Genomic DNA, 13151 nt, shown 5'->3' on the forward strand with positions numbered 1-13151 from the left:
CTTAACCCATTTGGTCTCACACCTAGATCCAGCCAGTTAAGCCTTATCCAATTTGGGGCATACATGTATTGAACTCTGCTTCCTTAAAAATGTGTATTATTTGGGAAATTTAAGTAAGGTATTTCAAAAATATTCAAAGATTTATATTTTTTATTAAGTCTTTTTAATATGTACAATAATAAACCAACAATATGAATTCATATTATTATTTCGAAATATTATTATTATTAGTATTATATTATTATTTTTATTATTATTATTATATTAGTATTATTATTAGTATTTCAAAACTCAACCTGAGTGTGCTTAAAAATCCCAGGCTATTTACGAAACCGATGTTAATGTAGATAAGCAAATCATCAATGACTAAATGGGTTAACCAACCCCTTATTTTTGGTTCCCATCAGTCTCTCAACCTAAACTTTAAATAGGCAAGCCTAACAAGTGAAACGGGGGTGCTTTCGCCTTACCCCAGAAACATGCCTTTAAAGAGTGTATAATAAGTTTATCAGAAGTCAAACAGGCGCTGGCAGGCAGGAGGACTAGAAGTGTCCTTGCGGTCCTCGATGGCGCCGCCCCGCAGGAAATAAAGCGGCGCTCAATCACAGCGCACGCCGGAAATCGGAAGTTAGCAGGCTCACGATATCGGAACACAGCAGCAGCACAACAAAAAATCAAAAATGGAACGTTCAGTCGAGTGCCCCGACTATTAGATACTCGTTACTTAGCTAACATCTTTTAAAATAACATATGTAATGGAGGTTTAGGTTCCTTTGCTCTATTACTCTCTTTTCTTACAACTTTTCTTATAACTACCAAAATAATTGTTCGGTTTGGAACATTTTTGGTGTGACGATAGATATTGATCTATTAAACTTAAAAAGCCCTCTACCATCACTCTCTAAGTGCTATAAACTTTTCACTGAATTTAATATACCCTTTCACTCTTCGAGTAACGGGTATATAAACCGACTCAAGTGAAGGCAAGCGAAACCCCGAAACTGAGACACAAAACTCTGCCGCAAAAGTTGGAAACTGTTTGGCAGCGCCAGATAAAATGTTGTTGATTGCGACGCAGTTGAGCGTTAATAATTATTATTTTTGTGCTACAGCAACCCCTCCTATTTGGCGTGCAACGTGGAACGTGATTTTTGATGGCTAACAATTTGTGGCAGATTTATTTGTGCATTAACCTCGAATTTGCACTGCGTCCATTTCGATTTCTTCGGATTTCTCTTAGCACGTTGCCGCAGCAGTGATTATCGGGGTTTGTGTGTGTGTGTGTGTGAGTGTCAATAAATTCAGGGATTCTAGGAACAGCAGTAGGAGCAGCTGTTTGACCCAAGGTTTGTATGTGTGTGTGTGTGCCAGCCCAACTTATTGATGCTGGTCATGTACGCTTGGCTTAGAAAAAAGCCAGGACGGAAGAGGGTAACAGCTGTGGCAGCATTGATTTTTTGGGTCGGTCGCACTTTTATGGCTTTTCATTTATGAATTTTTTGACAGCCACTTTCCCCGGCAGTCGCATGTGCCCCGTAAAACATACCTAATTATAACATTCAGCCGAGAGGGCTTTCCATTAAAGCGTTCTCTCTAAAGCACTCGGCGCAAATCGATGGCAATAAAAGTGCCTCAAACCAGAGCCGGGGATTTATATTTTCGGGAATCCCAAATAGACCTTTCGCCGTAGTCGTTTTTAATTCCATTTTCGAAATGGAAACCCTCGTCAGGTTTGAGAAAATGCTGCTTTTGAGCGGATCCCTCTTCTGGAAAAATTATAAATAGCTGCGCCGCAAAAATAACTTTGCCAATGCAGACTTTTATTATGCCGAGTTTGTGTGTGTGTGTGTGCCAATTTATTGAAAAACTTGCGCTAAATTTAACAAGAGAGCAGAGTGCGGAACCGAACGAAAGTTTATAACAAGTTTGAAATTAATTTGATTTCACACAGACCAAAGCAAACCGAAACGAGAACCAAAACCGAAGAGCAAATAACAAGATAGGGGCAGTGCAACTCACTTTGATTTATGCAGCCGGAGCCGCAACATCCCCAGCCAGGAATCGCCCCCCAGCCAGGGTTCCATTGACGGCATCTCTCCAGGATCCGGTGCGAAGGACCAAGACAACCAGGACTTATCAGAGTTTCCTTATGAAATGCCGGACTTGTGCAAGTCCACTTAGTTTGAATATTGTATGTTTGCCAGCTCGTCGTTGTTTAATGCATGCTGCAGATTTCGTCGCATTTTATGTGATTTTATTTCGTACACACACAGCACATATATGTGTGTGTGGTGTGGCTTTTGTTTGCTTTAGCCAAATATATTTCAAGTTTTATTTGCCTTCTCTTTGGACCAAAACTGCCGGCTGCAAGTAGGAAAAAATCAATAACCAAGTTAGCCAAAGGATATCTTTAATTGTGGTGCATAAATGTGGGTAAAATAAATATAAGCGCATGTCGGAAAAATTGTACAATTTATAGTATACACGATGACAGCCAGCGATTTTAGGCCAATTACAAAACCCACAGCAGACAGGATGTGTAGGTCCTGGTGTCATAGCAAATAATTCCCATTTAGTTTTTCCCTAATTAATTTCTGTTCTTGTTGTTGGTGTATAGCGGCGACTAAAACGTGATTATTTGATCTACATTCGTCGATAATTACGGATTATTGAAAGTTTTGTTTGAATTAATATCGAAATAATTTCCTGAGCCGGCTCGCGCAGGCCAGAGGGTGGCATAAATAATTACCGAAAAAACGGGAAATACACAATAATCAACATAAAAATAAATGGCCTCATTGGTTTCCATTTGTGTGTCGGTTGGCTCTGGTCGGTGGTTTATCCTGCCATCTGTCCAACATAACCGTGTATTCAACATCGAAGTATTGGATTGGATTGAATTCGATTCATTCCCTTTTTCCTTGTGATTGTTGGGCTAGAAATTAGGTTAATTAGTGGTCAGTTGTTGTGTAACTGCCGTGTCCTTTGATTGCTGTCGTTTTGTTATTATTTTTCCCCGCGTTTTTGCGGTGGTTCGGGTAAATAGATAAGGTGGGTTTTTGTAATGGCCTGGACTATGTATATACATAGTATATATCTGAAAGTGTCTGATTCGGCGGGATTCCCCATTGTCCCATCTTTGCAATGCACAATTGCGGCATATCTTGCCCCATGTCATGTCCTTTGAATTACCCGTTGTTTGTGTGTCTGGCAGTAATGAACTTTTATGCATTGTCATTAACTTTTATTGTATATATCTGCCATTCATCCTGACGCACACAGATATATGCACGTATATATAGGGTCCACACACAAACACCTTCTACGTTTTGTTATTGGGTTGCACAGTGTTTTTGCTGGCATTATAATAAATTTAAATCATTTGTTGCATTTATTTTAATTATGCGCTATTTAAAATGCATTATGGCTGCAACTTTAAAGGGCCTTAAAGTGGCAGGGTGCTTAGGGCAGTGGCAGGCGTAATTTAATTTCGTTGACAGAAATTCAATTATTTGCGTTTTCCCGAGCTACATCCACCACCGGGACGGACGACTAACATACAAAAATGTTTTGTCAAAATGCCTCACGCATGCAAAAGCCGGGCGCATGCTGCGTATACGTGCTTTCATTAAATTTTTATTTATTCGCCTCGCTCATATTTCCATTTCCCCAGGCAAATATGTCTGGCCGCCGACGACGTCGACAAATTCTTCTGGTGTAATTTCATTACTTCAATGTTTTACTTTGCTGAATTATAAATGAGCCCTTCACTTGTTTTGTGTGTGTGTGTGACGCGGCGCCTCCCGTTTTATAGCTAGTCATGTGTACCCGGTGTTGCCCAGATGTTCGCTTATAAAATTCGTTGGGGGTATCGTGTCCTACGGCTACAGCTGATTTCCCATGACTTTGAGGGGGCGTTGGTGTCAAAGTTCGCCGGAAGCCACCCATTCAAGTTCCCTTTTTCCACGGGGGACAAACGGTTTCAATGAGCCCGCCATTCCATTAATATTTGATAATGTGTGGCTGTCAGTTAGCCGTCCAATTGAGTGATTTTCATGGCTCCTATGCCCTGCCCACCTGCCCACCTGCCCTGCTATTCTATTATCGTATTCGATTCGTTTTCCGCCCGTAATTTTTCACGTTTCACGGCAACCAGCTGCAATTTTTCCCACAATGCAACTGGCCACGTTGTGAAGTGCCAGCCATTGACACACGACCCTTTTGGAGTGCCACAACCTCCTCCTCCATTTCGGTGTTGGCCCTCTGACGATTCGTTGTCGTCTGGCCCTGTGACAGTTTGACATCTGTTATTGTTTGGTTGCTGCTGGTTGACATTTCGACAAAATGCTGAGCGCAGGCAGCCCAGCCCCGTTGAAATTGAATATTATTAGCTCATTTCACTATAATTGCTTTGCGGCGGTACTCTATTCGTAAGTACATGGCTCCAAATTACACATATCACACATACGCCGCGTGTCACAATCCATCGAACGATCTATTTGCGTGGGCGGTGCCAGCACTATACTCGCTATTTGCCCGCCCATCGAAGTCATTAGATCCACTTTAGTGTCGCAACGCGTATGGCAAAGAAAGATCGTGGATATGGTGGTAAATAAAAGTTCAATAAAACCAATTTTCATATTAGATTTCGACTTTTTAATTGATTTCTTTATACTAAATATTCCGTATCTCATTAAATTTGGACTTAAACTAAATGTTCTTAAATTTCTTTTTGGGTATTTGTATTGTCCCCTCAGCTTGCAACCCATAGTACCTAAATTTCGAATTTTGAATATTGCGATGTATGTATTCTAAAGAATTCAAGGTTTAACTAAATTGTTGGTCACAATGAGTAGTCCGCATAGACTAGAATCGTAAGTTCTTGGAAAGATAATGCACGTTAAACGAGTTTAATAAATTGATACCATTTATTATACTCTAATATATTAATTTGACTTATCACAAAAAAATTAAAGAGAAAAGTTTTATTTTCTCCATGTGTAATAGTGTCAAATTAATGCCCAGTCTATGATTTTTTTTTAAGGCTGTCAAACTGCAGGCATAGCTGGTCTTCATATAAGACCCAGCGCTTTTACATATACGTAACAACCCGGGTTTCGAAGGCGGGCCAACGACGCGTATACGCAATCTGGGGAAACCTGCCAACAGCTGCACACTGATTAGACAAAGTTGGTCCAGCAAATTAAGGGGCAGCAGGCAGCAGCACACACAAAATCACAGAGTGCAAACTGCAGACTACAGCTGCTGGCCAAGAAGACTGCCACAATGGCCAGTATTCGTCGTCGTCGGCAAAGTTTCTCGAGCAGCAGCAAACAAAGAAGGGAAAGGAAAGGACTCTTCGGCATCAAGGACTTCAATTTTGCGGCGGCTGGGCAAACTTTGCGACAAACAGCAACAAATGCTGCTAACTGCTTGCGCTTAACACTTTCTACCCGCATTCCGGAAGCAGTTGTAATATATTTTTAATAACTCATGGCGGGATAGGTTGTCGGGGCCACCAGTAGCCAATTTAATTAGAAAGTTTAACTTTCGCCGCGTCAATGTGCCAGATGGATTTTTAATTTGAATTTCTCGTTTCTAAACCTTTGAGGAGTAATATTTTCTTCCTTTCTCAAATATTTTTTCTAATTTTTTAATATACTTATTGTACGAATAAAATTTCTATTAGACGTATCCTGAAAACACTATAAATTTTTGGCAACAGAAAACAAATTTCAAAATAACGGTTCTTTAATAGTTAATTAATTTAATTATAAAGGGTAAAAACAAACATAATAATAATAATCCCCTTACTCATTTTAACCCAGTAGTCTAATTTTCTAATCAAAATGTTAAAACAAATTTCAAGCAATTTAACAATTGCTTTTGGTTTGAAAATCGAACATTTAAAATTGGATTTCCCTCTTATATAAAAATATTGTCAATTAATGATATTGGTTTAAAGTTTCAAATACCATACAAATATAGTAGTTTATTTATTTTACCAAAAAATGTATATCGCTGTTTGGTCAGGTCTTTTTCCCAATTTCTCTGATTTCAGGGAGCGATGTTTTTCATTAATAACAAAAGTTAGTTAGTTTTCCCAGCTTTTATGACCTTAAAGGAGTGCCCCATTTGTGTCGAATAGAAATATTTTGATTTGGATCTAGTTCTCAGTGAGGTTCTGTGTTTGCTTTACTCGTTCGATTGCATTTCTGTGTTGTGGGTTGTGGAATTTACCCATTTTTGCTTGTTTGCCCCCAACAGAAAAGTTTGCCAAAATAACATTTATCAATGTCGTCTGCGCTCCCCATTTTCCCATTCTATTAAGGCCTTTTGCAATTCCAGGATTTGTCTCTGGCAACGAATTGAAGTGCATCAAATAAGTTGTGTGCATTGCGAGTTGGAAATTTGTTTGCCCAAATGTATGCTAAAAGTGTCTGCGGGGGGAAATTGGGGGAAGCTCACACACATGCTGTCTAAGTATTTTATCAATAATTCAAAGTTGCTTCCAAAAAACTTTTTGGGAATTTTGCAGCCGCATTTAGACGGAGATTTTCAAGGAGTGCATTCCCAGGAAATCCGAAAAATTAGCTGCACTCGAAGCCCCGATTTGGCAGCTTCCGTTTTCCCCCCTTTTCCTTGTCACTTGATTAGCGCTCGGCTTGAAAACTTTCGCCAACATTTTACATGCCTTGTTGTGCAGTTTTAGTATGCTTTTTCGCCTGTGTGTTCCAGTGTCTGTGTCGCGGCAATTTGTTCGCTGTCACTTTGCACGCGGCTGCGACATAAATTTCGCTTTTGCCGACCCAATTTTCGGAGGCGGCATCGGCTGCTGCTGCCTCTGCTGCTGCTGCTGCACAACCGAGAGAAGCGTTGTCAAAACTTTGCAGTTGGCTTTTATTTACATGGCGAGGTTTGGGGTAACTAACCGAAAAAAAAAAATGAAAACAAAAATAGACCATAAATAAAAACCACAAGCAGCAGTAGAAGCAGCAGCGGCGGCGGCAACACACAGAAAATAATGGAAAAAGTTAGTTTTGCATAACGCGCAGATCCCGAGCACACTTGAAAGTCCGGGCGATGCGGGTGCCTGATGGTCAGGGAAGGGTTAAAGTGGGCGTCAGGGCGTGTGTGAACTGGAAGTTGGGCAAGAACAACAGCTGCTGTGTCCTGCACTGAGAAGAAAAAGTAATTTAAGGTTTAGCGTTAGAAAACAACGAAGGTTTTATATACTAATGTCTTAATTTAGACAATAAAAGACAATTGACACTAAGGATTTTTAATAGTTAAAAATCCTAATCTAAACTATGTAACAAAACTAATTTCAACTGAACTGAATAACATATTAAGCTTTAACTTTATTACAAAGTCTGAAGTAAATTAAATGTTTTAAATTGTGGTTAAGAATGTTTACAAAAAGTATAGTTAAACTAAATTCGACGGAATTTTATTAAAAAGAACAGATAGCAAGTAATGACTTTATTGTAAAGTCTTTGAACTAAATTCAAAGTTTAAAATTAAAGAAGCTCGTTTATTATTATTTGTGTCAGTTTGCCCTTTGTTTTTTTAAAAGAAAATCAAAGCTTCTGATTGTACGTTACGAATTGTATTATTTACTTCAGGTTGTGATTTTTCCTCCAGTGCAAGTAAAAAGGACTAACCAAGGGTGTGGGTTAGAGTATAACCACATACACACACTTGTACTTTTGAAACTGCCAAGGTTAGAGGGAAACGGGAGAAAAATAGAGGAGCTAAAGCTGGAGCTTGCATATTTACTGCAGCTCTGCAGACAAAGTTGCACTTTTACTACCAGCCAAGCAACTTCCAATGAGCTGACGATGCTCACCGAACTTCCTATTCCTGTTCCTACTACCCCTTAACACCATAGACTGGTCCAAAATCGAAAGTTCCATTGAACTTGCCGCCTGCGTATTTACCAATCTCAGCCGTATTTTCGTGTGCAAATTGAAACCCGAGTAGGAATCGATGCAAAACCACCCCAGTAAATGTTGCACTTAAATGCGAAATTATTCTACTAATTGAGACACATTAGCTGCTTGAGCTGATCTTGGGAAACTCGAGTAAGTTCAATGAAAGCATTTTCAATTTTGCCCAACGCAAAGTACAGAGCTTGAAATTGGGATTATTTTTGGCCCAAAAGCCTTAGATTTTAATTGCAAAAATGTTCATGTCAGCAGCGAATTTATAAGATGTTTTCATGTCTTAAATTAATTTATTATAGTTAGTTACTCCCATTACGGCAGATACAAGATTAAATATGTTTTTCAATTCAAGAAATCTTTAAATTCTCATGCCAAAAATACATTAATTAATGAACTAAGCTAATGACCCAAAATTGCTGCAAACACGGATTTGTTTTCACTTTTTCCGCAAAGCTTTCACGCAAATTTATTTAAATCTTTCACAATCTCTTATTTGCAGGCGGCATTTGCAACTTGCTTAATTATTTCCAAAGCGAATTACACAAAAATAATTTATTTATGGGATTTTACTGACAAAAAAGTTTTCCGGCAATTTCTAAGGAACAACTTTGCACTTTACTGTGAATGTTAAGAGAGAGAGCTAATTGAATTCCACATTTCACACAATAATTCTGCTATTGCCGCACTTATTCACTTCACTTTATTCATTACCAGTAAACTAATTTGCATGTCGCCAGTGTCCGCACTCACATAATGGCTTAAATCAGTGCTAGGGAATTTGGACACTTTCTAGGGTTACAATATTATTTAAAAAGCTAGCTTTTGGCAAAACATAGCGTTTTTTTTTTAATTTCAGCACATTATCGGCACTTGTAGGGAAATTAAAATATGTAAACTGTAATGTAATGTAATGTAAACTTTATATTTTTGGTACGCTATGAACATTTTCATTTTATCAAAAGTTAACGTAAGTAAAGCCTTTTAAGTTAAGAATTACTTTTTGGTTATTTAAATTTACAACTTTCAAAAAAATCAAAATACGAAAATCCGCTTTATTTTTACCCATTTTAATTTGAGTTAAATTTTAGAATTAAGCTTTACTCAGCTATGTTTTGGCCCGCCTTTCCAGTTAAAGATTTTATTTAAGCCGCTTTAGCAAACATTTTGCTGCCTTTCAATTAGTTTAAAATATATCTTTTATCTACTTGAAACTAAGTCAAACATAACAAAATCTTATAAATCCTTTTGTATAGCGAAATCATCGGTGCTTGTTAAAGCTTGCTTGTTTTAATCTCGGTTAGATAGCAGGATTTCATTTAATTTTTTTGGTGCCGAATTAAAAATTAAATAAATACCACTGACTGGGGGCAAGTGGCAGGGCCTTAGTAAAAGTTATGTCTACATTTTGCTGCCTTTCTGGCTGACTTTGAGGGCAGGAAGCGCGGCTACACGAATTGCCACTTAAAAATTCAAAAGTTTTGCGGCTGGCGCATATGGCAGCCAGTTCGCTTTGCCTCAATGCCTGGCAAAAGCATAAGCAGGCAAAACGGAAGTGGCAGAGGATCTCGCCTAGAACGCCTGGCAAAACAATAACAAAATCCCGCCCAATCCGCGGTTTTTTGTTAACCTTAAACCCGGTTCGGGGATTCACCCAGCACAGGCTGGCATCAAATCTAATTTCAATTGTTAAGGCATTTGCATGGGAAATTCCCTAAACTGGCACGCACTTGAAGCGTGATAGAAATATTTTTGCGGTGGAGCGAATTGTAGGTGGTGGCAAACATGGAAAATGAATAGGTTTAAAAAAACGCGAGTGGAGAGAGTGGGTAAAATTTCACAAACAAATAAATACATAACTGTTCCAGAGAGGATTTCATACATACATGTTATGTTAACTAAAATTGACTATTAGGCGATGGCCAACGAGCTAAATGAATTTAGTTTGAAAGAGCGGTTATTTAAATGCTTGAAAAAAGCCAGCTGAAAAATTCTGTTTAAATCACAAATTATCAGATTTTTAAAACTCTGTTAATTGTTTAATTTAAATTGCATAGATAAATATAAATTGTTAAATATATATTTCATTGCAAATATCTGTATTGTGCAAATAAATCTAATCAAATCAATGCGTGGGTTCAACTATATTTTTAACTCCCCACTCAGTATATCTCAGGTTCCATCCGGCTTGAAGGACCAAATACCAAAATTTGCAATGTTTACAGCATTTAAACATCACAGATGCGGACAAATTTCCGAGGCATATAAACTCGAAATATGGAAGGCTACCAAGCATTTAATGCAGCATCAGCTGACTAAGGAAAAACATGAAAAGTCAAGGGGAAAGTTGCAAACAAGTGGGAGCCGCAAATTGACTCGGAAACAGGGAGACAGTGCACGAAATGCACTCAATGCCGCAGAAAGTCAAAAGCTGCGACCGCAGAAATTGTCTGCTCGCCCGCGCCTCTCCTTTTTCTTATCATCTTGGCATTTTCTTGGTTTTCCTCTGGGTTTTCCTTTGGGTTTTACTCTGAATTCTACGGGTTTTCCACTTGCCTGCTGTGTGTCACTTGAGTTGCTGTATTCTGCAGCAGTACGGCTACGGAAATGTATCCCGATTTTGCCCGGAGAGCAGCGACAATGCCACGCACACAGCGGCACACTCACCCACACACTGGCACATACACACACACGCGACGACACGAAAACAAAAACGGAAACGAGCGCACGAAAATTCCGTAGCTTTAAGAGCCCTACTTTAAAACTGACTCCGGCCGGATTTGAACCATGACCCACCTATCTTTCGACTATATATATCTTTTCTGGTATTCTACTGAAACGGAATCGTAATCGGAATCAGAATCGAAATGATTGGTGCCACATCGCGGCCGAGGCAGCAATTGCCATTCTTTTTTTTATTTTGGCCAGACTCAGTTTCCGGTTTTAGTAGCTGACCGCACGACTCGGAGGCAAAACGAAGACTGAAATCAGCCAGTTGGCGCACTCGTTGTTATATACGCGAAGTCCCACCGACCGTCGAGTGGTGAGTTTTCCGCAGGACGCTGCAGGACTTCAGCAGGACTTCGGGCCCAGTGCGATTGAGTTGTTGCCAGTCACAGTTAATGGTTACTTTTCGAGTGGCTGGCACGACGAATGCAACAGTTTTATGTTAGCCAGCCGGAGTTTGATTACTCGGGGAAGATTAGGGAAAATCAAAACCATAAATTGACTTGAAATGTACGAAGTAGTAGTAGTAGGTTTAGTAGGTTTTTTTTCCATCGAAATTCAATTATAAGTTACCTGAATTCTCTAAATTTTAAATAAGCGGAAGTATAAGCGGAAACCCTCTAGAGACAAACCCTACTATTTTAATAAAAAAACATATATTTTTTATTGACAGCAACATATACACAAATAAGAACAGTACTATTATTATAAATGTAAGCATAAATTTGATAAATGTATTCGAATTCATGCTTTTATCATCTTTTAAAACAAGTCAAAAAGTCTTTATAATGCACAATTTCTAAAAAAAAAATAAGAAAACATTCAAATGTTAAGTTTATCCGCATTCTATTACCATAACATCGGATGTTAAATAAAATAAGGGGTGATTTTGCTATACAAAGATGGGATAACAGTGCTATAAATATTTATCCGTTCGCTGTTTTTGCAATGTTATGTTAGCTCTCTGTTTTTCACCCTCTTTCAATGTTTCACCCTTAAACGCACAGCTCGTAACAGACTTATTTTACCAGTTAACAGCATGCTTAAAAGTGTACTATGTCTGCATTTTACATTGAGGGGCTGAAACTAACAGTAGAACACTTTAAATGTGGAAACGGTTAAAATATTTAATATGTTACCATGCTGTTAACTTAAATCTGTTATGTCTCCAGAGCGTGGGAGCTGGTTTTACATTGATGTTACATTTCAACATTGATTTTATAAATTTTTAAAATTTCATTTCTTGGCACATTGCTCTTAAATACTTTCAAATATCTACATTATACGAAAAAAAAAACCCAGAAATTTTGAGAATCACAACACTTTTTTTTTTTTTTAACTTTTAAGTAAACTATTCTCAAATCCAAGCACAATGAGTCAAGCAAATGAAAACTAAAAATGTTAAAACAATTAAACAAAAATTGATTCTTAAAATTACCCAACAATTTATATATTTAAGGCCATGCTGCCTGAAGTACATGTCTTCCAAAACAAGATATCACGTTATTACAACATTTGACATTTCGCAGCAGCTGAGACAGGTGATTTAAAAACACAATCAAATGTAGCCGAGTATTTCGAAAACTATTTTAAACCGCATAAATATTGAATCGAAGACATAGTGCCAGAGGAATAGGAAAAACAACTGCAGCGAGGGGGAAAAATGCTGAGAGAAGCGCATAAATAACACTAGGGGGTCATGGGTGGAGTGGCAAAGAAGGGATTTTTAGAGGGAGGGGGTCTGGCACGTATAAAATACACGGGTCACCAGCGACGACGAGAAATAAATTGTATTTAGTTGTACAATTTATGGTCCCTATGCAGTGGGCGGGAAAGAGAGGTGGAGGTGGTCACATACTTACACACATGCATAATTCAATGCAAGATGCGAAAGTGGCGTGGGAAAAAGGGGTTTGGGTTCGGTCTATCGATGGCTGCATCGCCCGGGGCGACGTTGATTTTGCCATAGCGCACTTTGGCGGCGTGTCTTTGTTTCACTTGGTTATTTTGTTATTTTCAAATTATTTATTGGCCAACGAGCGGCGGCGGTGATGCAGCCACAGCATCAGAAGCTTCAGTTCCAGCTTAGAGTCTGCACGAAAAAAAAATTAAATGTCTAAAAAAGGGTTAAGTTTTAAAAGACACAACCAAACAAAAATTTCACATACCAAAAAAAACTAAAAATTTAGTTTTAATAAATGTGTCTTGAAAATAAAATATGGAAAGTTTTAAGTTTAATTTTTTTCTCATGCCTCATTTTTAACCCACATAAGTTTACTTTTAAAACTTTTTAAATATTCTTCCTTTTAAAATATGTATCATACCCAGTAGTTTAAATTTTATGAAGCACTGTTTCTATGCACATTTTTTTGGGTGTAATTAAAATTGACATAAAACCTGTAATTTCGGTATTTTGTATATTTTTTTTCGGTGCATTTCCAGCTGCTTTCGCAGTTGAGTCGGGGCTAATGTGTAATTCAA

General features: G+C 38.2%; 1 protein-coding gene across 2 annotated transcripts in view; it reads right to left on the reverse strand.

Moving 5' to 3' along the window:
* LOC108149327 (protein O-mannosyl-transferase TMTC2) overlaps positions 1–2362 on the reverse strand; it is a 32467-nt gene extending 30105 nt beyond the window's left edge. For both annotated transcript variants that reach the window (XM_017276796.2, XM_017276804.1), the window contains exon 1: positions 2020–2362. In XM_017276796.2, the coding sequence (XP_017132285.1) occupies positions 2020–2093 (74 nt within the window). In that variant the 5' untranslated portion in view covers positions 2094–2362. The remainder of the gene's footprint in view (positions 1–2019) is intronic.
* Positions 2363–13151: the final 10789 nt, after the last annotated feature.

This window comes from Drosophila elegans, unplaced genomic scaffold (genome assembly GCF_018152505.1).
Source record: "Drosophila elegans isolate 14027-0461.03 unplaced genomic scaffold, ASM1815250v1 contig_814, whole genome shotgun sequence".
Taxonomy (NCBI): Eukaryota; Metazoa; Arthropoda; class Insecta; order Diptera; family Drosophilidae; genus Drosophila; species Drosophila elegans.